Source organism: Acomys russatus, chromosome 10 (genome assembly GCF_903995435.1).
Source record: "Acomys russatus chromosome 10, mAcoRus1.1, whole genome shotgun sequence".
NCBI lineage: Eukaryota > Metazoa > Chordata > Mammalia > Rodentia > Muridae > Acomys > Acomys russatus.
Window position 1 is genome coordinate 45,981,609 of NC_067146.1, and position 27,849 is coordinate 46,009,457.

Below are 27,849 nucleotides of genomic sequence, written 5' to 3' on the forward strand. Positions count from 1 at the left end.
GGGGAGTAAGGGGAAAATGTGAGGGAGGGAAGAATGGGAGGTTACAAGGAATGGGATAACCATTGAGATGTAACAAGAATAAATTAATAAAAAAAAGTAAAAAAAAAAAAAAAAAGGTACACTGAAACTGAAGTAAAGTTGTTTACAGCAATACATATATATATATATATTATTTTTTTTGAGAAGTATTTCTTTCTGACCCAAGCATTCATGACTCTTTATTGACCCCCCAAATTCCCTTATGAGAGGTATAGTTATTTTATCCATTCTTTATGTGTTCTAGGTTATGCACAATCTGTGTGTGGGTCTTGATTCTCCTTGCATCTCCTCAGCAGCTCTAAGTACAGAGGTGACTACAGCCAGTGCCACTCAAGTGCATGTCTAGGGAGGGTTTGCAAGAAGGATTAAAAAGAGATCACCTGGCTTCTAGCCAGAAATGCCCCATAGGAAACCACCCATTAACTGAAAGGTGTAAATTGAATAGGTGGCATATAACGATCCCGACTTTGCTGGTAATCTCACCGGATTTGTGTGGGAACAAACACCGGGGGGGGGGGGCCGAAACATGACCTGTGCACATAATCACTCAGCTAAGCAGAGTAAACCCACTGTCATCATGGTTGAGTAACAGCTTATTGACCTGCTGGCTTAACTTGTATGAAGACTGAATTTGTATAAATAGCCAAAGTTGTTCATTCGTTGGTAGGCCTTGGTGTGGGCATCGGAGAAGCCAGCCTGAGCATGAATATCTTCAAGATTCTGTTAATATGCAGAGGTGAGTTAAAGTAAGAGACTGGGGCATTGAGGAATTGGATTTGTGCTGGGATTCTATCAGTTTCAGTTAGTATTCCTCAACTTCCCACTTACCCTCATGTGCATGTACCTGTGTATGAGTAAGGAAAGAACCTTGATATGGCCTTGGGTTGTTTCACACAGAACTCCACTTGATATCTTCTAGAGTCTTCCTTTCCATAGCACTGTTCACCTGGAACATCTTTTCTTCAATATAACAGCATCATACGACGCATGTATTAACTTTATTAAGTTTATGACTGATTTCACACTATGCTATTTCTCTGGATACTGCAAATGCTCATTTATTATCTCATGAGTTGTATTCCACACTCTGAGAGTGAGTTTAACAACATTTAATATTTGCTTTTTGGCTGTAGAGGTCTGGAGTTGTGTAAGTGTGCCACATCTAAAGTGAAAATGAGTTCTTTTCCATGATGATGAAAAACAGTGAAAATAATTAAGTGAATTAAAACTATAATAGACAGTATACTGATATTTTGAAGTGGTGTTTTGAAAAAAATGCAGTAAAGTTTCTATTAAAATGTAGTTTAAGTGAACACACAAAATTGCTTGACTGATCAATAACAAAGAGGGAATTTGTGAAATTCCCTTTGGACAGGAGTAATCATTGTTCTTGGTAATAGTTTAGCAGTGAAATCGAATGAAGAAATAAATTAAAGATAAAAAGGATTGGATCATTGGACTGTTCTTTAGTCCAATTTTATAGTGCATGGCCTAACAGAAAATGCATATTAAAATGTCATTCAAAAAGAAAAATCAATGCTGGTTTGGTTTTAAATATACCCTTTAGCCGACTTGAATCACAAATAAACACAAACCTATGGAATGGTCATGGGGAATATGTTTTACTTTTGTATTGCTCTTTCTTGGTTTTACTTACGTCTTTCCATATTACTGCTTTAGTGTTTTCCTATGCTGGGGCAGAAATTCAGATATTAATCAACCCTGTGAATCTGCCTGAAAATAAGCTTCCTGGAACAGAACTAAGCCGTGTTTATGACAAGGATGTGGCTGGAAAACCAAATGCCTACCGCTTTTTGAACAAAACAAAGGATTTTGTCATCGATGCAAGTAAATTATCTTTAGCATTTATATATTTTCATTTATTTTATAACTGCTACTTTAAAGCGAGGTTCTGAAGATAATTATTTAGTTATACTCCAATAGTACATTAGAATGTTTGCTCAAACTTTGCTTCAGATAATTACAGTTTCTGAAATTTTCCCCTCTGTCTTGCTCCACATTCAGAATAAGCCTGATACTACCCCAAGGGTTCTTTCTTGAGTAAAATAAGTTTTGTCTATTAATTAGCTTGAGAGTTGCTTCTTCCTTTTTAGATCAAAATATAGTTCTTGAATAATAGATGATTTTTTGAACCAATTTCAAGGGAAAGAATTTGAAAACATTTTGATGGTGTCTTTGTGACGTCTCCATGAGATTTACTCCAGCATCGGTTAAGGCAGGGAGCACACGTATTTCCTACTGTTCTGGCAGCATCCAGCTCCTAGACAGGCAGTTTGCAGTGTTCAGTGCTCAGTAACTTGGTAGGAACAGGCTCCCAGTTGAAACACTGAAGAAGCAAGCAAAATTCACTTCCACCCCCAATTATCCTGTGGTCCAGGTCCACTTGAAAGTACAGGTGAGACTTGGGAAGATTGTTGAAAGAGCATCAGCTGGATTTTACCTATGATTTTTTTTGTTGTTGTTGTTCAAAACACGAGCTTTATAATTATACATGAAATGAGCTAATTGTTATTTATAAAAAGAGCATAGCTATTATTTATATTTCAGACAGCTGTTAAAAGGCATGCACACATATAGTTGTCTATTATATTCAAGACTAAGAAAACATTGCATGGTATAATTTTTATAAATGTAAGAAAATAGGCTTTAAAATTAGAAATAGCTTTGCGTCTCAGTTTCCAGCCATGTGTTTTCTTCGGAATACTCTATCAACAGCAGTGCAAGCTCCACACTCTACAAAAGCTCCATTTCCAACTCCTGCTCATCAGATCCTCCCCTTCTCCTCAATCGCTGAGACTCTGCATTAACCTCATATTTACGATTATTTTATTCTAACTATAGTGTAATACTAGGACTCTCCCGTGGCTATCAGGTTTCTAATTTATCCCTTTACTTTTTTTTGTTTGTTTTTTCCTTTCTTTCTTTTGTTTTTATTTTTACTTTTAAATTTTAATTTATTATAATTTATTCAGATTACAACCTGACTGTTATCCTCTTGCTTGTATCAACCCATTCCCACCCTCCCTCCGAGTTTCCTCCCCTGGACCTCTGACTAAAGGGGACCTCTTCTCCCACCATATGACCACAGCCTATCAGGTCTCATCCAGAGAGCCTGCTTCCCCTTCCTTTGTGTGCCACTGGGCCTCCCCAACAAGGGGAAGTGATCAGAGGCAGTTGCCACTCTCCCTACAACCATAGAAATTAAGTTATTCACTGACTAGATCTGAACAGGGGGTCTAGGTTCACTACATGCATTGCCCTTGGTTGGTGCAACAGTTTGTGTAGGCCCCAAGGTTCCAGATCCAGTGACCTTGGTGTTCTCCTTGTGGGGCTCCTGAACCCTCTGGTCCTTCTATCCCTCCATTCTTCCATTCAATTTCCATAGCTCCATCATAGCCTAGATCCCAGTATCTGTTCATATCCCTTGTGGGGGAAGTCGCTCAGAGGCCATCTATGTTGGACAAATATCTACTTTTTTATTAAATATTTTTTACATATACATTTATATTATTACACACATATACAATAAACTACCTATGCCAAGAAGAATCATGAGACAATCAGGTCTAATATCCGCTTTAAAGTGAGTATATATACAGTGTGTGTCTTTCTGGGTCTTAATTACCTCACTCAGGATGATCATTTCTAGTTTTGTCCATTTGCCTGCAAATTTCAAGATTTCCTTGTGTTTAATAGCTCAGTAGTATTACATTGTGTAAATGTAACACAGTTTCTTTATCCATTCTCTGGCTTAGGGACATCTAGATTGTTTCTAGATTTTGGCTATTACAAATAAAGTTGCTATGAACATAATTGAGCAAGTGTCTTTGATGTATGGGGGAGCATGTTTCACATGTATGCACAGGAGTGGTATGGCAGGATCTTGAGATAGAATTATTCTCAATTTCCAGAGAGAGCGCCAGATTGATTTCCAAAGTGCTTGTACAAGCTTGCACTCCCACCAGCAAAGGAGGTATGTTCTCCTTTCTCCACATCCTCACCAGCATGTGGTGTCCCTTGGATTTTTGGTCTTTGCCATTCTGATAGATGTAAGATGGAATCTCAGGGTTGTTTTGATTTGAATTTCCCTGATGCCTTAGAACGTTGGGCATTTCTCTAGAGGTTTCTTGGCCATTTGATATTCCTCTGTTGAGTATTCTCTGCTTATCTGTGTACCTCTTGGCTTGGTGGTGTTTAACTTTTTGAGTTCTTTATACATTTCGGATATTGGCCCTTTGTTGGATGTAGGGTTGGTGAAACTGTTTTCCAGTCTGTGGGCTGTTGTTTTGTTCTCTTGCCTTACAGAAGCTTTTTAGTTTCATGAGGTCTCATATATTAATTGTTGATCTTAGGACCTGAGCTGTTGTTGTTCTGTTAAGGAAGTTGTCTCCTGTGCCAATGGGCTTGCCATTCTTCCCCACTTTTTCTTCTAACAGATTTAGTGTGTCTGGTTTTATGTTGAGGTTTTTTTTTTTTTTTTAATTTATTTTATTTTATTTATTATTAATTTATTCTTGTTACATCTCAATGTTTATCCCATCCCTTGTATCCTCCCATTCCTCCCCCCCCCCATTTTCCCATTATTCCCCTCCCTTATGACTGTTCCTGAGGGGGATTACCTCCCCCTATATATTCTCATAGGGTATCAAGTCTCTTCTTGGCTACCTGCTGTCCTTCCTCTGAGTGCTACCAGGTCTCCCCCTCCAGGGGACATGGTCAAATAGCCCAAGGGGCATGTCCCACGAAAACCTTCACTTACCAGGAAACTGGGACAGAGGGGAAGGCATCCTATTGGGACTCTAAATGAGAGACGCATGGGAGAATAGCAAAATAAAAGGATACAGAGGGCCCTAGAAATCTACAAGTAGAACAATATGATAGGCAGATTTGGGCCCAGGGGTCCCGCTCAAACTAAGGCACCAGCCAAGGACAATACAGGAGGTAAACTTTAAACCCCTTCCCAGATCTAGCCAATGGTCAGAATATTCTCCACAGTTGAGTAGAGAGTGTGATATGACTTTCTCACGTACTATGTTGAGGTTTTTAATCCACCTGGACTTTAGTTTTGTTCAGGGTAATAAATATGGATCTATTTACATTTTTTTTCCATTTGGACATCCAGTTAGACCAGCATCATTTGTTGAAGTTGCCATCTTTTTTTCCATGCCTGTGTAGGTCAAGAGGCTGGCATGGGAGGGGGTCTTTTTCAATTGCTTTTTTTTTGAGATAGGATCTCTCAATAAAACTGAAGCCCACCAATTCGGCTAGGTTGTCTAGCCAGAAAGATCCAGGAATCCTCCTGTCTCTGCAACTCCTGTTCTGGGATTACACAACATGCAACTGTGCCCAGATTTTATATGGCTCTGAGTACAGATCCTCATGCTTGCACAAGAAACACTACCAACTGAACCATTTTCCCAGACACAGGGTCTTTGATTTTTCCTAGACCCTCTCATAAGATTCTTTAACTACCTGCTATTTGGACCCAACACTTACTTTTTTTCCTATTTGACCTCTGCTGGGGTGACAGTGTAGATCTTGCTTGAATCCCTGATGGACCTCCTATGAAACCCTTCATATCCCTTGCTCACCACTTTTGTTTACAACAAGACTATATCTGCATCTAATTATGGAAAACATATGCACATTCAATCTCCTGTGGTCTTTGGTATTGACTAAGGTGGAAGCGTATCCTTTCCTCTTGCTCACCAGCATCCTCCTCAGCCACTTCACTGAGCCAATCACAAGCAGCTTTGTTTGCTCAGTCCTTCAGTTCTGCTCCCAATGTATGCTCCTTAATCAAAATTGATTTTCTAAAAGAATCCTTTCTTTAGTGACCTATCTTGTGACATTTTTCTACATCTTGGATTTTACCAAAATGTTTCATTTTCATGGAAAACCATAGCATGTCTCCTGCTGATATTACTCACACTCCCACACATCTCATATCTCTGGGTCAGGAAGTGAGGCGTCAGCATACTTCTCAGTCTGTATAACTGATTCCTGAATGTGGCTTTGGTCCTCTTTGGAATTTTCTCTGCTTATTTTCAGCTCCGGATATTTCACTCCTTCCCACACTCTCATAGTCATTTCCCTGGGGACTTGCTTATGTCATTCATACTATTTATTTCTACTTCTTCTGCTGCTGCTGCAGTGTTTCTTCTGTTTCTTCGATCTTCACACTGTCTTTTATCCAGTGTCCCAGAAGCTCAATCTCTTTTGTGAGTCAATGTAAAACCCTGTACTCAAATGTCTGTAACATTAAAGTAAGTTGCACATCCAGAACAATTTTGCTTCAGAATTCAGTTTCTTTGTATGTGTGTAGCCTGTTTACATATATGTTTATATGTGTTTATATGTTTAGAGCTGTGTATATTTATATAGATGCTCATACACATATGCTGGGGGGTGGCGAGGATTGACCTTGAGTATCTTCCTTCTTTTCATTGCTTTTGAGCTCTGCATTGAGGGAAGGTCTTTCACTTGAACTCAGAGCTAACCAATTTCACAAATCTAGCTAATCTGGTTTCTGCCAGGAATCCTTTTCAAGACCGGGAATATAAGTGGGCTACATCTGCCCAGATTTTGTGTGCATACTGGGGATATGAATTCTGGTTTTGAACTTGAACATGTTCTTTAACCACTGAGTAAATTCCCAATCCCTATTGTGTTCCCTTAGTTTCATAATCTCAAACTCAAGCTATTTTCCAAACTATTTAAACAGAATAACTAATCATTTCAGTAATCATTTAAGTCACTCTTATTTTAATATAACTTACATGTCTCCATAAGACATGCATTTCTCTTTAAATTGTTCAATGTTTGTAATGAACTGTCTTCAGCATTGTTTTTTAAGTCTGACCTCTGTCATATAGTCTTGAGTAAAGTTCGGTGTGAAGTCTGATTCCAGTGAAACATACCACTCTGCTTTAGTGGTAGATCTAAAGTTATAGTTTGGTCTTTGCCCCATAAAATTTTATGTTTGTTGTGTTTTTGCAAGTAGAAGTTATCCTTTGCTTTTAAAAACACACTCAATTTTTTTTTTTTTTTGAGACAGGATTTATCTATGTAGCCTTGGCTGTCCCAGACTCACTTTGTAGACCAGGCTGGCCTTGAACTCACAGTGATCTGCCTGCCTCTGCCTCCTAAGTGCTGCGATTAAGGCGTGCACTACCACTGCCGGGCCACACTTATTTTTTTGAGGTTGTATTCAGTTTTAATTTACGTCTATGGTACTTTGCTTACACGTATGTCTGTGTACCATATGTGTACAATGGTTTCTACAATTCAGAAGAAGGTTTTAGATCCTCTGGAACTGGAGATGTAGATGGCTGCACGTGGGATGGGCTAGAACTTGGGTCTTTGTAATGAGCAGTCAGTACTCTTAACCACTGAGCTAGCTCTTCAGCCACCACATTCCTCCTTGGATTTCTATGACACTGTAGTCTACTGAGTTCCCCCAACTATACTTTTCTTCCACCTCTTCTCCAAAATCCTGTTCTTCAGGGCTTTATTGGTTTCCATTCACTTATACACCATCTTGACTAAAACCATATATATCTATCACTTTACCACAGTTACAAAGTATATTTGCATGATCTCAAACTACACACGCAAAGCCCAAATGTTGTGACTGGACTCTAGTTAAATATACCTTCTGCAAAGAGATACTCAGAAGCACCTGATGTTTAGTTATTTAAATCTGGCTTGATTAGCTTTTCCTACAGCTTTTACTTTAACTGATGTGGGAGTCCTGTATATAATACTTTACTCTCTGAAGACAAAGAAGCCCTATACAAGAACATACAGCCTTCAAATATCCCATGGCCTGCATCATCTACCACTTCTCAGAGCACCACACACATGATATATATTAGATTTGCTACTGTGTGCCCGTTAGAAAATGTGTGACAAATGTGGATTGCAGACTTTCCCCACAGCTTCTGTCTGATTAAATCCACTTCAAACTATTTGGAATCTAATTCTTTGGTACATAATTTTTGTCTTTAAAATCACTCTCCCAACCATTTCACATCACATCTCGTCCATTTTACTCCACTCTCCACAACAGTTTCCTTGCTTCTAGATTTCTTTTATTTTTTTTTTTTTTAAATCTTTATTAACAGGCCTTTTGTTAAAGAACAAATATGGTCACGCATAACAACACTCTGAAAGCTATCTATGTTATGTCACATAATTATATAATTTTTCTTATTTTCTCAAGATAAAAGACAAACTCTTTAAACCAATGTGGCTCCTTTTTATACTTCTATTTTCAAAAGTAGCACTGTTGGTTCCATGTTTGATGTATTAGTTAACATCTCCTAGGCACAGCTTTTTCTTGGGCCTTGGCACATATCATGTTATCTTTCTTTATTCTTCTCCTAAGTAGTAACCCCTTCCTAGCTTTGATTTGTCAGTTGGAAATATGTAAAAAAAAAAAAAAAAAAAAAAACCCACATTATTTTAGAATGTACCCTGGTCTCAGTTTAAGATTAAAATATTCCCTTCTCTGTTAATTCCTCTTCACCCATGTCTTTCCTTCCATTCCATTCCTTTCTTGGTGTTTTTTGTTGTTGATATTTGTTTTTGTGTTTTGAGATTCTAAGTGATCTGAGCTAGTCTTTAGTAAACTTCCTGCCTTCACTTCGTGAATAATAATATTATGGTATTGTGGCACCATGCCTATCTCCCTTCATGTACTGTAAGTCTTTATCATCTTCTATTTCTGAATTTATTTATTGATAAATAAATGGATAAGTTCTATGCCTTTGACTCTTTAGTGTATGTCCCTGTACTATTAAAGTCATGTCTTTACCTCTAATACTTAATCTGTTTCTTCAGATCTGTGTGCTTCTTCTATTTTGTTGTGTTCATAACAAATCACATCTATTTAGTAGCCTTAAGCTATGCTGCCTCATTTCTTATGTTCTGTAAATTGGCTAAATGACTTTTCCTATATTCCTGTATTTCTTCCTAAGTATAAATTCTAAAAATGTGTTCAACTATGTCTCAAAGAAATGATTTGATCAGTCCTTGAAATGAGCCTGTCAATATTATCTAAACATTCTTTCTTAATCAAAGTTCTACTGCTGTGAAGAGACATCATGACCTCAGCAACTCTAATAAAAGAAGCATTTAAATGAGGCTGGCTTACAGGTCCAGAGGTTTTTGTCCATTATCCTCATGGTAGGCAGCATGGCCATATATATGCAAGCAGATATGGTGCTCAAGAAGGAGCCAAAGGTTTTATATCTGGATAGGTCGGCAGCAGGAAGAGAATGTTACTGGGCCTGGATTGAGCATTGGAAACCTTAAAACACACCCCAAGTGACGTACTTCCTCCAACCAGGCCATACTTAGTTCAATTAAGTCAATCCCTAGTGACCAAGCGCTCAAGTCTTGAGCATACAGGGGCCATTTCTACTTAACGCACCATACAGTCTTTGTTTTCTCTAACATGCTCAGGGTTTGGAAGGTTATGGTTTCTGTTTGGTTGCTTCTTTGCTGTTTGGTCTGAAAGGCTCTTAGACAAAGGACAGATGAATGGCAAGGAAAAACATCTCAAAAAGAGAGAAAAAGAGGATGGTGGTGAGAGAACAGAGGAGAGAGGAAAGAAGAAAAGAAAGGCTGATCTCACAAAATTCTACTTTAGGACACTCTTTAATAACCTGAAGACCTGCCACTAGTCCCCACTTCTGAAGAATTCATCACATCCAATATCACAAAGTATGAACTCAGCTTTTAGCACATAAAACTGTATAAAACATTATGGATTCAAAGACTCAAACTAGATCAGATTCTAAAGCCTTTTTAAAATTACACCCTGTCATCACCAAACATCTTTGACTACATTGGGACCAGTATATGTACTATTATGAATCTACTTCTTTTGATAGTTGAGCCTTCACATGCCAAATGCAAACAATATTTTATATGTTATCTATATAAATACAAAAAATTTCGTATTATATCTTTTTTTTTACTTTTGTTGAATGTCTATGATTTATATGACATACACCAAAATCCCTCTCCTCCAACTAGTAAAATAAAACAAACAGACAAACAAATTTCTTGTCACAGAAACTATAGTGTATCATGCAGTATAGCCTTTTGTCCACATATGTTTACTTTCAAATGATCATTGCTATGAGTCATGTGCTTGGTTTGAGGCCTACAGTAGCATTACCAGATGCTCACTGGGACTGCTGTTGGATATCCTGTTATTGCCATTATCAAGGAGATATTTAATCTTTGAATCTGTAGGTCTAGCCCCTTCATGTGTTCCAGCAGGTCATGCAAGGGGTAGATGTTGGAGTAAGGTCTAGTCAGAGTCCTGGATCAGGGCCTGTCCCCTTGCCCTCAGGGCAGGGCCCACTCTCCCACTCCCTTTTCCTCAGGGCGGGGCCGGCTCACTGGCTCCTTTGTCCTCAGGGCAGGGCCAGCTCACCTGCTCTCATGTCATTATGGCAGGACTGGCTCACCTGGTCCTGTGTCCTCTGGGAAGAGCCTGTTCTGATCCAGAAAAAATTATGTATTATATCTTTAACACCAATGTTTTTTTGTTGGAGAGATAGGGAAGACTCATAGGGTCATTCAGCCTAAGAAGATGAGACCCATTAGGAGACACCATCGTAAATAAGTCCTGTCATTGATCTTATTTATATTCCCTCAAGGTTGAATCTAGCACTCCAATTTGAAATTACCTCTTATAAACTCCCTTTTAGTGTGAGTCAAGTTCAAGTTGTACTATGTTTTGCTTTTGCTGTGACTTGAGTTTATCTGGCACTTACCATCCCATAAAATTGAAAAGGAAATCTGTAAGAACTTGCAGGAAGTTTGTTTCTGGAAAACTTACTATTTGGCCATTTTATTTATTTATTTATTTATTTATTTATTTATTTATTTATTTTTATTAATTTATTCTTGTTACATCTCAATGGTTATCCCATCCCTTGTATCCTCCTATTCTTCCCTCCCTCCCATTTTCCCCTTATTCCCTTCCCAATGACTGTTCCTGAGGGGGATTACCTCCTCCTGTATATGCTCATAGGGTATCAAGTCTCTTCTTGGTAACCTGCTGCCCTTCCTCTGAGTGCCACCAGGTCTCCCCCTCCAGGGGACATGGTCAAATGTGAGGCACCAGAGTACGTGAGAAAGTCATATCCCACTCTCTAGGAAACTGGGACAGAGGGGAGGACATCCTATTGGGACTCTAGATGAGAGAAGCATGGGAGAATAGCAAAGTAGAAGGATCCAGAGGGTCCTAGAAACCTACAAGTAGAACATTATGATAGGCAGATTTGGGCCCAGGGGTCCCGCTCAAACTAAGGCACCAGCCAAGGACAATACAGGCGGTAAACTTTAAACCCCTCCCCAGATCTAGCCAATGGTCAGAATATTTGGCCATTTTAAACTGATAAGAGAATTTCAGTAAGTCTATATGTTTTAAAAATGATATCTCCTGAAAATAGTGAATGTCTCCAAAGTTATAATAGTTTTCTCTGTATTCAGTAAGTTTATATTTACTTTTAAGCAACTTATTTACTAAAACATGATTATAACACACTTATAGATATCTTAAGTATTTTATAGACAGAAAGATAGCTAGATAGCACAGTAACTAGATTAGTAGACAGTATTTATGATTTTAATTATCTCTTTATTAGATTCTGGTGTCATCACAGCTACGAAAATCTTTAATTATGAAACAGACCCAACCAGATTTCTACTTATAGTTGATACTGGAGGGGTCATGAGACATGTTTTAACCATTAATATAATCGATGTTCCAGAAACTCCAGACTGTACTGTTGACCCCCTCTTTTCTTCAGGCTCAGGTACGATTCTTATTTTTTCTATTGTTTAGTTTCAGTAGAAATCTACAGTGAAAGAGATAAAATATACTGTTTAATATGAAAATATTCAGGATTATTTTATTAGACAAATAATGTATACATACATACATACATACATAAATACATATGTATACATACATGCACACAAACATATGCCAATATGCATGTGTCTCAGAAAACACACAAATCCTCACTAGAATAGATTGAAAATATGTTTCCTAGGTAGACATTTTCACTTACACTTATGAGCTTAGAAAACAAACACATCCTTCTGGCACATTATATGTGGCAGACGTTTATGTAAAGCAGGAACCGTTGAGGACTTGCTTACCCTGTCTTTGCAGAGTTTGGCCCCCGACTCTGCCCTTGTCCAAGGTTACCCACTTTTAGGCAACTTTCTGTTTATAGCAGAAAAGAGGACATTTTCTCCAGTGGCTGGTTTGTCACATTTGAAGCCATCTCCATAAGGAGGTTCTTTGATGCTCATCGTCTTTTCTGAGGTAGGCTGGGTGTTGCCAAGAGTTAATGTGTCTTATTCTTAAAGGATCCTTAAAATCGTTAAACCATCTTTAAATGCCATAATCTGTAGGTCTCTGAAGTTCTGAAGACCTTATCTAGCTATCTTACCTTATCTATCTATAGAATCTTATTGTTTTAGAGCGTTTCGGCTGACTGTCTAGGCAGAGAACTGTCTCTGTCACTTTCTCATTTTGGAACCTCCTAACTTGCACTTCCTGTTTACTCACAAACTTAATTTTAATCCTTCTCAAGACTCTTGTGGGGTTGAAGACCGGATAGTTTAGTTTTACAATTGAGCTTAATTGTTTGGGGGTTAAGATGGTTTAGGCCTAGATAGAAGTTTTTCAGTTGATAGAGATGAGATATGCTAGATATTGATTTACATTTAGAGTTGTAGACTCATCAAGATAGAAAAGATGTTTTCTCCAAGGTTGCTACATTCAAATAGGTAAAACACTATTAATGTAACATTTATATAATTTCTAATTGTTTTGTGGTCCTTTTTGCTATAGGTAGTTTATTGTATATATGTGAGATAATATAAATGTGTATGTAAAATTAAAAAAATAAAATTAAAAAAATAGAAAGCAAACATCAAAATTAAGTATTTTTAAAAGAGGGTTATAAAAGAAGACAGAAAGTACGTGGGATATATAAGCAAATGTATTAGGAAATGGCTCTACCTTCTTGACTAACAAGTGAGACTTTAAGAATCTACTTTCATTGTATTAACATTTTTATTTGTTTTTGTAACTAAACCTTGTCATTATAAAATGTTTCATCTAAAGTATTCAACTTTTCTAACAGTTATTTTTCAATTAAGTTATTATGGTCAGTGCTTAGTCTATGCTCTCTGTTATGCATCATAAATTTAACTGTGGAGATATTGTCTAATAAATACAATTTTCTCCAACAAAAAAGTCAATGACAAAATAGTTCACATACCTTAAAATTGTGTCAGTTACCCTACTTTCTTCTTTTCTAGTCATAGAGGGTCAGTGTGATTATTAACAACAGTAATTTGTTGAGTATTGGATGCCTGATGCTCACAACTTAAACTGATGGGTTCCATTACTCAACTTTGCTCCTGTATAGCAGAAATACAACAATGTATAGATGACAACAAACAGGTGTATAAATGTTATTTATAAACATTGAAATTCCAGCTTCATATATCTTTTCGTGTTGCAAAAGTTTGTTCTTTGTATTTTAATTCACTTTATTTTGTAAAAACTACTATAGTTCATAGCTCATAGAAACACTGACAAAGTTCTAGATGTAACTCTTGAATATGTTTAAAGATATATAGGACAGACAGAGAAAAAACATCCCACAGTTTGTTTCAGTAATCTAGGGAGGGTATGGTACAATTTTGCCTAGGAATGAGGTAGAAATAAATGAAAACAATTGTCCTGATAATGCTTACATATTAGATTAACTTGATGGCAAACTGGATGAAAAGGAAGACGGAAAGCTCTCTGATTGGTAAAACTGAAGTAGAGATCCTCAGCACAAAAGGGAGACTGAGGAACAGACATTTTAAGAGAATTGCATCTCAGTATGAACCTGGTTTGTTTGTTAAGAGGTTAGGTGATAAATAAGGACCCTAAACAGGATGGCAAGCAACCTTCCACTGAATGACATCCTCAGTGAAACATGTCATATTTGATGTGCCTTTGTGACGTATATTAGAGGAGGGATTTAAGTTAGCAGTTGAGCTCAGAGGTCTCATACAGGGTTTTGTAATTGAAACCATGTATTTGGATAAAATCACTCAATCACAGTGGGGACCTAGAGCAAAGCAAGGCACAGGGCCAAACCCTGAAGAAATACATTTAATGACATGGAGATGAAAGTTAGCTTGCCAAGAAAAGAAAGAACACTCAAAATGGTGGTATTAAAAGGAGAGAGTTATGCTGTGAATAGCAAAGGAAAAGAACTTTCCAGGAGACTTTCAGGTGCTTTCTTAGTAGAAGTGTTTTCTAGAGCTAACTCAAATGGTTACAATTCCCATTGCTTCCCACAAACAATATAAAGAAACATAACTAATGAGCCTAGAAACTATATTTTTACCATGCCGTAGGCATAGAAGCCAGAGGGCTGCAGGTTGATTAGTGAGTTTGAGGAAAGAGAACATTTCTTTAGACATCTCAGTATGAAATTGGAGAGAAGGCAGTGACTGGGTTATATGGTATTGCTAAATCTTGTCTGTTTATCTCTTTTTAAAAGAAGACATTGGGTAGTTTCATAAACAAACAGAAAAGACTCATTTGACTGGGAGGTTGAGCTACGTGAAGGAAAGCTGAAGTGGGTAGCATAAAAGCACAGCTGGAATTAATGAAACATCTATCACTGAGTGCATCTCTCTCCTAAACAGTTATATGCCTTTATCATTTTAATTTATTTTCTGTGTTTATCAAATTAAAGAATGCCTTGAAATTTTATATTTTCTCCTTACAAATTATACTTGTATTCTACATTCTGAAAACGTACTAGTAACCTGAGTGTCTCACTTGTGTATTGCTTCAAAGACATCTTTATCACTGCAATTAAAGTGTAGTTCCATGAAAATATGATGTATTATATCACAATTTTGAAGATCATGAATTTGAACTGTAAATTTCTTTTGGAAACATGAAATAATTTTTAAAATATAGCATTTTAAAGTTTGAAATGTATGAGGCAAAATAAAATATTCAATTTACTAAATGGTCCATATTAAATATTGTAAAAATGATCATTCAAGTAAATTAGGAATTTATATTTGGAAGTATACAAAATTTGTACTGTATTTTGCTCAACCAACTATTGCATTTACATACAAATGTCGGTTGCATTTGGAAATGGAATATATATTCCGCAATGTCAATGCAAAATAGCCTTTACTTGCTTTTACCTCTATGAAAAAAAAATGCTCCCTAACAATTATGTACAGTTAGTCTTCAAAGGGAAAGAAAATATGAATACCCCCTTTCAATAGTATTTACTGTAGATTTAACTAAGTAAGTGGGTTCTGTTTGTGTTTGTTTTTCTTTCCTATCATGGTCAAAAAGTGAGGTGACAGATTTTCTCTCTTGGTCTTCTCTGCGCTCTTGAGTCTTTCTGGATCTCAAACTCCTATGATTCTTGAGTCTGGAGACTACCCACTTCTTACTTTGGAGTCCCCTCTTGTATATGAGATGATAATAAATGTGTGCTCAAGAGTGACAGAATAAGGGAGGTAGTCACCAGAGACTATGGGTAGTTACAAGTCTGCTGGGCATGACTTGAAAATCTGTATCAGGCTTTGCCTAATTAAAGAACTTCACAACTACTCTGGAGACTGCCAACTTTGAGTTTCCCGCTAGATATTTTCCACAGGTGCTGGGAGATTTAGACGAAAACCTTTCTAGTGGTGCTCTTTCATCTGCCAAGTGAAGAAAAAAGAAGCATGCGTATGAATGTTGATGGGAGACTAACAACATGGACACTACATGTGGTCCATTTGGCTAGCAAGCATGGTTTTACAAATAAGTTTGGGGAAACTGTTTTTGCTGTGGAATGGATTTAAGATAATTTAAACCATGACAATGATATAGGAGAAACTGGGGCCATGGGTAAATAGTGCTTGCACAGGTGTAATGCCTTAAAGAAATGGAAGTTGTTGACATACAAAGGAGCAGTGGGCAGAAGTGAAAGGAAGACTGACAGGAGAGGAAAGGTCAGAGCAACAAAAGAGCAAAGGAGACACCACACAGTGAGCAGGTTTGCAGAACCCTTGGGATAACTTAAAATCTTTCTATACTAATTGGTTGTTTATCCTGTGATATTTTAAGCTCTTCTATGGACTTCAAGGTGGATGAGAATGGGTTAAACGTTTAGGGGGGGAAAAAACAAACTGAAATGATGTAGAAAGTTAAAGAGGACACTAATGGAGATTGCTGCAGAGCACAGAGGGTCCAGTACAGTTAAACCTTTAATGATTCTGTTTGTAGATAATAGCTTGGCCTCATCAATACTCAAAACAGTCTGACAATTGGCCAGCAGTTGAACAATTCAAAAAAGCTCTTAAATCGAGTATTCTGATCATTTGATCCAAGCTGAGTTCTAGAAGCCTGTGTCTGTCTGCCTAGGCTTCGTTTCAATCATTCATGTTAAATCTCAACTTAAAATGATCTAAAAGTAATTTTTTATTACTTTTTACTTTAAGAAGAAAAAAATTTGAGATATGTTTGTAAGTCGTTCTGTCCTTCCCTCACTACACTACAGTATAATCAGGGTTTTTTGAACAGAATTTTCTGGCTTTGCACTTTGAATATATTTAACTTTTCTGGTAACAATTCACAGCACAATTAGGCCTGCATTTTTCTTGCAGTTTGTCTTGGTTATTTTTCAATTGACATGTGATATCATAATAAAAACTTAATTCATTGATTACCAAGTTTACTAAGATTTATTCTTCATATTATTAATTCACCTAAGTTACTTTAAAATTTGGTGACGGTCTGTCTTTAAATTATGCTCAGGGTTTGTGTGTGTGTGTGTGTGTGTGTGTGTGTGTGTGTGTGTGTGTGTGTGTGTGTGTGTTTCTTCTTCTTCTTCATCTTCTTCCTCTCCATTTCCTCCTCCTTTTCTCCTCCTCCTTTCTGTATTGTTTCTGGGGAAAATATGGGAGGCATGTTCCTACATAGCAGCACTACCACAACTACACCAAAATCTCTTAGAGATTGCCTTTAACAATACAAAATGTACATTTAGTTGATCAGTCCAGTAAATTTTGATTCTATCATAATTTTAATTTAGTCTAATTCTTCGATAAAAAATTAGGAAAAAATTGAAAACCCTTGTCACTGAACTTGATATCATGTTTCAATAAGGTCTAATGGATCAGTACACAGGCACAGAGACCCACACGCGTACAGACACTGTGTGTGTGTGGTAGTAGGTGTACTCATTTCAGAAATAAAGAAAACATTTCACTTATCCTGTCTTACCCTAAGCCCACTGCATCCATCCATGCCTTATTTGTTATAGATTTTATATATTTTTAAAACATATATTTAGTGTTGTAAGAGATATTAGAAGATTTGTGTGAGTTGGAAATTAACTCTCATCTACTCAAATATTTCTGTGAGAAATGACTCCAGTAGATATAGAAATAATTTATGGCACCTTACTGCATCCTCATGTCAGTTCTTTCTCACTAAGCTATAGTTGCTGCCAGTAACGCTATGGAGTAAAGAAAAGCAGTAGGTGGGACAGGAGTCAGTCAGTGAGTGAGAGAGAGGAATTGCTGTCCTAAATTGTTATCTCAGTCTCACAATAATCTAAAATTCACATTAACATAATTGGTATTTTGTTTTAATGCAATGTTTTTCACTTTTGCTTCACAGCTACCTTTGAAATTGCTGAGGACTATCCACTCTTTCAACCCATTTATAAAGTGACTGTCACAGATGAAGACATTGTACATGGTGACAGGCTAACAGTAGGTGGCCATCATTGTGGGAGATGCATGTATTTCTGCAGCAGGCACACAGGACAAAGTGTCTGAGACAGTTTAAAAGAATACAGAATGTATCTTGATAAATGAATGTGTATATGTCTATATGTATGTGTGTGTGTGTCTGTATGTGTGTTGGTGTTTATGTGTGTTTATGTGTGTCATTATATGTGTATGTGTCTATGTGTGTATATGTGTGTCTGTGTGTGTTTATGTGACTTTGGTACTTTGATTTATTAATTTGTAAATATCTATTCTAAAGAAATTTCATTTCTCATAGTTGATTTATGGTTATACAATTTCTTGTAGGCTTGGAAACAACAACCAAAAAAAAAAAAAAAAAAAAAAAAACTACTAAAGTGAAATTTTCACTACCAAGTCAGTAGCTTTCACAGTGACATACTGGAGCACCAATGGATGCTGGGCTGTCTCCAGACCTGGGCTGGTTTGGATTTACCCTAGGCTACCGGCATGACATAGGGAAAGTCACATAATCTCCCTTGCCCTTGATTTCCACCATTAAATGATATTTCTTTTTCTTTCCCTAATCCTCAATGATATGTGTTGTTATCCGTCAAGGCAGTAAAATTCTCTGTGGAATAGCCAAAATTATATTTTTGAAGACTAGCCAATGTAAAATTGTTAAGAAATCTGAGATCTTTCCTATTAGATAATGTCTTTTCAGTCTATTGAAGAAAAATAATCTCTGGTACAGCTGAAAATAGTTATTGCCAGCCAAATATTTCTAGGAACATGAGAGAGACCAGCAGGTGATAGTTTCAAAATATAATATTTTGAGAATTGGTTCTATATCTGGGATATAGGATTTATACCAGTTTAAAAATGAATTCACAACACTAATTGGACCTTTCTCTAATGAATTATTATCTCTTTTAACGTTCTAGTCAAATAATTCTGCAAATAGATTTATCTGCTTTAGCTTCTCCTTAAATCACTGGAGAACTTTCAGTACAATTTTAAAACCTGCATATCCAGCTACATTAATACTTGAAAAATTTAAATGTGTGTAAATTTTGAATGTTTTGAAATGTAAAAAGTGACAATACATTTTTTTCTGTATGTATATCCTTTCATATAGAAAATCATTTGTAGAATCAGAAAAAAAAGCATTTTAAAAATTATTTTAGGAAAATGTGGTATGTAACTCTATTAAATATTAGCAAAGGGAGTATAATATATGGTAAGTAAATGATGATTTTTCTAGCAAATGACAATATGCCAGTGATTTTCTGCCAACTAGACGATAGGAGTGACAAGTGTAAAAACGCTAAGGAATTCTCTATATGTTCATCATATTATTGTGTACTAACATATTTCCTGTGCCTTTTGATTCATTTCCTAGTGAGTAATACACATCTTATTTTCCAGTACAACCTTGAGACAGAGTTATCTGGACCAAAGAGAGGGGCACACTCCTTTGGCGTGGGTCCTGCAAATGGTGTTATTAGCTTAAGAGGCGACAATGTCTTAGACTTTGATGCTGGCTACCATGTAATTTAATTTTATTTCTTCCTCAATTAAGAATGAAAGTGAACTGAAAACACTTGGAATGCTTTATGAAAAATTAAAGATATAGTGACATTGCACAGGGAAATACTTTGTGAAATTCATTTTCAAGGATTTGCATAGTTAACCAAAGGTCTAGATGTAAGTCTTACAGCTAACAGTGTGTAGGGATTGTACCTTAACTATATAAAAGTTTCTAAAGGCATTTCAATCAAAATGATCACAGATGTCCTAGCTAAATGGCCATTGGGGTCAGTGTGAAAGGAAGATGAATATAAGTTATGGCAGGTGTTACTATTGTTATAAAACTATTTCTGCTTTAGAAATGCCTCCATATATGCTAACTCATGATACAGTTGAGAAAATATTGAGAAACAGAGCACATAAGACTCTTCAGCAGTGCGTCTCAAACATTCCTGATACTGTGACCTCTTAATACAGTCCTTCATGCAGTGGTGACTCACAACAATAAAGCTATTTCATTGCTACTTCATAACTGTAACTTTGTTACTGTTATGAATCATAATGTAAACATCTGATATGCCGGACATCTGATATGTGACCCCCAGAAGGGTTGGGACCCACAGGTTGAGAACCAGTGCTCTAGAACAAAAGTGAAGAAGCTGCTGCTGATATTGGGTGAAGTTGAAGAAGACTTCAACTTTCTAACCTGAATAAGAAGAAGAGGCCGAGGGAGGGATGCAAATGAATCTTCTTTAAACTTCAGTTTGGAAACGTTAAGTGTTGCAGCTTTGCTTTATGATGTTAAGTTAGGAGGGACGTGGAAGTCACGTATAGGACCTCCCTGTGAGTGGAAGCAGTTCAGAGCCACCCTTCTGTGTCTGCTCACACATTCACACCAGTATATGCAGTCTACTAAAATTTCTTTCTGTTTTATCCCCACTACACACTTCAGCAACTAATTGTACATGGAGGCGCATAGTGTTACCCACATGATGACCGTCTTTCATTCAGCATGGAAGCGTGTAGTTGTCGGCATTTATTAACGTTTGTTAAAGACCTTTTACTAGGAGTCCTTTGCTTGTGTTGCCAAAGTGGCACTTGATAGGAATATATGCTATCTAAGGGGTGGGAGAAGGAACAGGCTGACAAGGAGTGCACTCTTGGCATTCTTAGCCCTTTGAAAACTGCTTCATGTGCTTATCCTAAAGAATAGCTTGATGCCCCATATCTTGGGATCTGCCCCAAGCAGTCTGCTTTGTTAGGATCTTTAGTTTACTATATTTTGGGCTTTTGGTTAAATACAGAATTCATTCATGTTTTTGTTTCAACTGCTTTTATATTTAGGCCAGCAGCCAAGCTTTAAAGACTTCTGAATGAAACTTTATAGCATATAAAATTAAGCTTTTTGGAAATTTATTGTGTGTAGTTAAAGAATTATTTATGCTTATTATGACTATTCAGGATATATATATATATATATATATATATATATATATTCATATATATATATGTAATATGTATATAGCAGGAGACATATTGGCAGTTATCAAATAGTGTATTATTATTTTTCAAAACCTCTCTTCCAGACTTTCCAGCTTTCAGTGAGAGTTACAGATACAACGGGTTTGTTCTGCCAAGGGACAATAATTATTAATATTAGAAACATAAATGATGAGACACCTCAATTTGAGTAAGCGCATTTGTTTTAAAGATTTTATATATATATATATATACTATAAATTACAATAAAGATATGCGGTAATGGAGAAAATGTTTTGCTCTGTCAAAAGCATATTAGAATATACCTACACCTGGTGCATGCATGGACACAATGTACAAAATGTATTAGAAAATCCTCAAAATAAGTTTAGAAGTGGTCAACCTGTAATGTGGTGGAAATACTTGGTTCTGGTTCTGTTTTCATTCCCTCAAATTTTTAAAGCTATTACACTGATATCTAATGACTACATTGACATTAACGAGTTTAAAATATTTAAATATTTTATTTTAATATTTCCACATACAACTTGACATTAGGAAATATTTGAAGATTGTGAATTGGCGTTTTCCATACTTCAAAATGTTGTAATTAAATTTTAATCTAAAATGGAAGAGTAATCAAATACTTGTTAGATTACTAAAGACAGAAATGTGATAGTATTAAGGTTACTTTCCTTGTGTTACTAAGGTGTGTCTCTAGAGATAACAAGAGGGAGTAATTTTTTTGTGTTCCTGAACTCACCTGGTTACAGTATCTGAAAAACTAAAGCAAATTTAGAGATTCCATAATCCCTTATTTCTGAAAATAGTCAATCTGCAGGTCTAACTTTGTTTATAGTAAAAGCACCACCATAATTTAAAAATAATATTTTGTTGCTTTCATTACTTAATAAACATAAATGTATTACTCATTTAACGGAATCTATTACTAAGTATATATGAGCCATAGCAAAATTACTAAATAGTTTCTAATTGTTTTTGATTTATGAAGAGACACAGAACCTTAATATAATAGGATAACAGAAAAGAAAGTGATGTAAAGTGTCCTAGAAGGTGATTATTATGGGAATTATACTTATTCTAGTAGTTGTGAAAGAGGAGCCAAGTGTGACATGATCAAGAATGCTGCTTGTACATCACTCAGTCAACTCCCTTGTCCTTGGACCTCACTGGACACATAGGTCACCAGTTAGGTATGATGTCTGAAAAAAAATGCCAAATAAAGAAACTTACATTTCAGAAATATCGTAGCGATTATCAGGAACATTTTATGCAATGCAGGCAGCTAGTAAATAGTGTTACAGGAATTGATGTACTACCTTGCTCTAAATGATAGCTTTTGAAAGTAACTCATCGTCCCAAATTACAAGATGAAAATGAATATACTTAGTGTCTTGTGTTCATTTTCTATCTGGAACAATGGAGATTTTTGGTTCCATTCAGTTTTTGTTTTTGTCTTTTGTTTTTTGTTTTTTACTTTCTATCTCTCATATTCTATGATAAGATTCCATTCCTGTTTCTGATAATATTGTTTAATAGCAGAGATGATATACAATAAAAATCATATTAAAATCACAACACTTGATGTTTGGAGCTTTTTTACTATTGAAAAGAGGAAATGGCATCATAAATCTATAAGATTCATTAAGTTATATACTGACAATTATATAGTAAGAGTTGTTGTTTCTAAATTTTTTCTTGACAATTTTATTCTTAGGCGATTTCCTATGGATTCAATTAATGTGACTGAAAAGAAACCCATTGGAGATTTTGTAGCAAGAGTAAAGGCCACAGACCGTGATGAAGACAACAGCATCATGTACTCCTTTAAAACCCAGCAGGAAATGTTTGGTTTAGACCCTTGTAAGTTTTAGATAAATACTTCTAGACTACTTTAGCTAAACATACACCAATCTCTGCACCCCTCTTGGGAGTTTGGACTGGTAAAATTACTGTTTCAAATTTAAACAGAGTCGGAAACATAGCAGAAACATGTGACATTTATACTTACAGCTTTCCTACTTGTTAAAATGATCTCATGAAATAGAGAATGATATAAAACTTTGACTCTCTTATATGCCATTCTCCTTCAGAGATATTAAGCATGGATATATATATATATATATATATATATATATATATATATATATATATATATATATATATATATATATATATATATATATATATAGTGTCATATTTGTAAAAATTGAGATTTTACCAGATTATTGAATCATAAATATTTGATATTTGGTAGAATTTTATCTATGTTGGCAAAGCAGTTACTCTGAAATATTGTTTTTGTGGATTTTTCATACCTGGTATTATGAAATATGAGAACCAAACAGAAAAATATAAGCACCAAACATATGTTGTGGAAGTTGCCTATGTAGTTCAAGATAGGCTATGGTCTCCATCTAATTCTACAGCGTGAAATCAGGAAAGGAAGGTAGACATAAAGTGGAAAAATTTAGAGTAGATTAGAATAAAAAAAGGTGAGGGGGATTTCACCACCATGACTTGACCCCTGAGAGTTCTTGCCTCTCATTTGATGGTGGTGGTTTCCTTCAGAGTCTAGATCTTTCTGTCTCAGAGCTTAGTATGTACATCTATCCTAGCAGTCAGAGTAATGGAAGAATCGCACAGATGTGCTGAATCTGAGGTTCAGTGTAGCTATGAATACGGCAACATTGAATTATAAACCTACTCAAAATATTAAGAGGTGTGGGTGTGTTTCAGTTTTAATATAACTCAACTGCATTGTTCCTGAGCATGAACTTTGAAGAACAGTGGGTGTTGGGACAATGTCCAAAGGTTGAAAAGGCTGAGGGGAGGATAAGAGACTTACGAATTTGTTTGTAGCCACTTCATTTTAGCAGCAATACAGTTGATCAAACAATATAATAGGCTGCTGCTACCTTTCCAACCTCCAAGTTCACCAGGTATCTCCCTGTTTGCCACCAAAATCCAAAATAAATAAAAATAGAGTTGTCAAGTTGGCACATTATAATGCCATCATACTGATCAGTCAATATTTGAAATTTTTATTGAATCCATTCAATTTGCTTATAAATCTTCAAATTTAAATATCAGTGGAAGAAGGAAGTAAGGAAATTTTAGAGGCGTCACAAAGCCTTGTGAAAGTTATGAAGACATGGATAATGTCAAAGTAGATCATTTCAAAGAAAAAAGAACAAATTCTTAGAGGAAATGTAGATTATAATACTAGGGATGAAGAGTCACCTCATTTTAAGAAACTTTTCTTATTTTAGGTCAAAACTAGGGTTCATCTTCCTTCTACCATTTTGTGTAACAAAATGGCCAAAGCCTTTTATCAGAAGCAATGAATGACTGGGTTGAGTCTTTACACTCACTACTATGATACATTATAATCAATGTCAAATGAGACCTCTTACGTTTGGTATTTTAGAGTAGGACTATTACTTCCTTATTTGGTAAACAAATATATAGTCATTTAAAAAGATTTATAAGCCTGTATTTTTTAAAAAAAGGTTTAAATATTTTCAATTAATATATACTTGGTAAACATCACTTTCTTATAAATAAAATTATATGTTTATATAAATGTAAACAGCATTATTATAAACTAACAAAGGAATAATTATTTTAGTTTAGTAATTTTTATTTATCTCCTTCCTTAGTCACAGGTATAATCACTGTTCTTCAGCCTTTGAGTCTTGACAATCCAAGTAACTCCAGACTCTACATGTTGGAAATTGAAGCCAGAGATGACAGCAATAACACTAGCTCGTACATGTTCACAGTCTTCGTGGAGAATGTTGATGACCCTATTTCCTGTGATCCAAGTTTTTCAACAGGGGCAGGTATATTACAAGGCAATTTTATTTCAAAGATTCAAAAAAACATCATCATAGAAGAAGTGCCATGGACATAACTGAGCTTACTTGGTGACTTGATTCAGGGTGCAGGGCACTAAGGATTGAAGCATTGGCCTTATGTACTTAGAGGCACGCTCCATCATTGAGCTAAAGTTTTAGTTCTCGGATGTTTTTGAAACAAAGGTTCACTTCATAGCTCAAGCTGGGCTTGAATTTGTGATGCCTTTGTGTCCTTCTCCCATTGTATGACACTAAGCTTGAAAAGGATTATTAACAATAATCAACAAAAAATAGTCATGAATTTGAAAATGAGCAAGGACAGGTATATGGGAGAGTTTAAAGGCAGATAAAAGGAATATTTAAAAAATTAAAAGCTAGATATGTTGAGAGGTAGACTAAAAAGTAAAGAAAATGCATCTGTATAGTTCAAATTCCAATTATAATTATTAGTTTGTGTGGTAGACAGAGGAGAAGAGTAATGAAAATAGTATTCTAAATACATCTGTAACATATGGCTTAATGTGTCCCACATAACTTGTCAAATGTAGAAAAATCTAAACAGTAAAATATAACTTATGTGGAGAAATTGTGATCACTATGGTGAGTGTTACAAGCATGAGGGCCTGTGTGAAAGTGCCCAAAACTGTTTAAACATAAACAAGCAAACAAATAAATGGACAAACTATACTAACTAACTAACTAACTAACTAACTAACTAACTAACTAACTAATTAACCAAGAAGCCATCCAGCCAGCCAGCCCACCTGCTAACCAACCAACCAACCAGCAGAAAACTACGTATCTACCTACCTACCTACCTACCTACCTACCTACCAAACTAATTAACTACCTAACAAAATACAGCTGGAGTTATGTGCTCATAATTCTAACGCTAGTCAGTCAGAGATTGTTGGGTCTCTGGAGTACCTTGGCCAGTCAGCCTTGTCAGTTGGAAAGCTCAAATTTAGACATTGAACTACTGGCGACTGAGGAAATCTGAGGGCAGGAGAATAGTCTTTCCAAAGGAAAAAGGACAGGGATTGTTTACTCCATACTACATGGTCATTCCTGAAAACACACACGTACAAGTAACACTACATAGATGATGAAGGCAGAATTTATGTATTTAGGAACACACACACACACACACACACACACACCAGCAATGAAATAAAAAGAGGTCATAAATTTGAAAGAACCTACGGGATAGGGCTACATGGTAGTATTTGGAAGGAGTAAAGGGAAAAAGGAAAATGATGTTATAATATCATAATCTCAACTTTTAAATAATAGTAAAAAGATATAACAAATCTTACAAGGATCTTGGTGTAGACTTGTTTTCTGTCTTAGTGTTCATGAAGATATTATCTTTTTGGATGACTATGAAACAATTTGATGTTCTTGGTAATTTCATTTTAGTGTCTCCACATTATAGTAAACTTGTAAAAGCTGCACATGGATCTCAAGGTCATTCTGACCTGATTTCTACCATAGACTTGGCTGAGCTGCTGAGGCACACTTGAGATCAGGAAGCCTTTGTCACATCATATCAGTGGTTGCTTGCAACTAAGGCAAGGCATGAAGAACTCACTTTCAGTTCAACAATGGGCCAACTTCTGTGAAATTTTCCAGAAAGACATTATGACTATTTGCATGTTGCTGATTTGACATACACATGATCAATGCACTTCCTGCTTTTAATTGCCCAGAGGCAACAACTTCCCAGAGTGAATCACTTAACGAGATGTCCATGTACAACCAGTGTGAAGCAAAGTTTCAAAGTAAACTAACTTTAATTCATACAAAAGTATGTTCAGTAAATATTCTTAGAAATATCAAAGAACATAAGGATTCTGTGGGACTTAAAAAGTAGGTTATAAACAATAGGCAAAGACCTGAAGGGACTGCTCAGTGGTTAGAGCACTTGCTGCTCTAGCAGAGGTTCTGGGTTTGCTTCCTAGAATCAACATGATGGCTCATAACCACCTGTAGCTTCTGTTCCAAAGGATCCAGCCCTTCTTCTGGCATCTTTGGGTCCAGTAAAACAACATGGTACACACATCTATATTCAAATACTTACATATAAGCATGAAATAAAAATAAGTCTTTTAAAAAATACATCAGACTTGATTCTAAACTCATGTGCATAGTAAGCAAGAATCCTCAAGTGCAAATTCTAAAAATATTTGAACATATTAAGTCCTTGCAGATAATTAACTCTAAGCTCTTTCATTTAATTCTACTGGATGCCAGCATTTATATCTGCTCTGCTTTCCTTCTTCTTCTTCTTCTTCTTCTTCTTCTTCTTCTTCTTCTTCTTCTTCTTCTTCTTCTTCTGCATTCTTTCCTCCCCATGTACTTTCTTTTGTTCCTTCTTTTTGTGTTTATATATGTATGGTGTGACTATGCGTATGCATGAATGCATGAATGTATCATATATTGTTAAAGATGAATAGGTTTTTAATCAGATGAAGAACTCAATGCTTTATATACCCATGTGTACCTCTGTCTTATTTTATTTTGGAACAAGACAGACACAAAATTACACTTGATTACATCAGAACCAAGATAAAGTGCAGTGTTTGCAAAGCATAGCATTTGTTAAGCTGTGTGAGATATTCACATATTACACTTACTTCCTAGAACCACACTAACATTGAAATGTACGTTATCTCTGTTGTACAAATAAGAATGGGGATGCAGTATGAATTAAAACATATTTTTATTTCACTGTTTGTATCTATTTTTATACATTACTGTGGAAAAGAATAGACAATTCAAAAATTTTGCATTTGTGAATCGTACCTATTGACGTTGCAGATACTGAACAGTTACATCTCATTCCTCACATTGACCAAATGCGTAAATTTAAAAATAAAAACCTGAATTGTCCTGATTCTTTTAAATGTCCAAAGTTAAAAGTAGTTGTCTGGGCCTGTGCTTTCAGGTTAGAGCTCCAGTTATTTGAGAAGTTGAGGCAGGATTGCTTCTGCTCACCCATAGGAGACCAGCCTGGAAAGCTTAGTTAACTCTTATGTCCTTCAATGTAAATAGGGTGTAAAACGTGACCCAGTGCTTA

At 35.9% G+C, this 27,849-nt stretch overlaps 1 protein-coding gene across 1 annotated transcript in view; it reads left to right on the top strand.

Moving 5' to 3' along the window:
• The first annotated feature begins 741 nt into the window (after window positions 1-741).
• The window catches only part of LOC127194141 (protocadherin Fat 4-like), a 79,205-nt gene continuing 52,097 nt past the window's right edge, over window positions 742-27,849 (top strand). Inside the window, exons 1-8 of the mRNA XM_051151486.1 lie at window positions 742-775; window positions 1,720-1,887; window positions 11,730-11,900; window positions 17,810-17,904; window positions 19,309-19,431; window positions 20,997-21,100; window positions 22,628-22,773; window positions 24,573-24,755. Coding sequence (XP_051007443.1) covers window positions 742-775; window positions 1,720-1,887; window positions 11,730-11,900; window positions 17,810-17,904; window positions 19,309-19,431; window positions 20,997-21,100; window positions 22,628-22,773; window positions 24,573-24,755 — 1,024 coding nt within the window. The remainder of the gene's footprint in view (window positions 776-1,719; window positions 1,888-11,729; window positions 11,901-17,809; window positions 17,905-19,308; window positions 19,432-20,996; window positions 21,101-22,627; window positions 22,774-24,572; window positions 24,756-27,849) is intronic.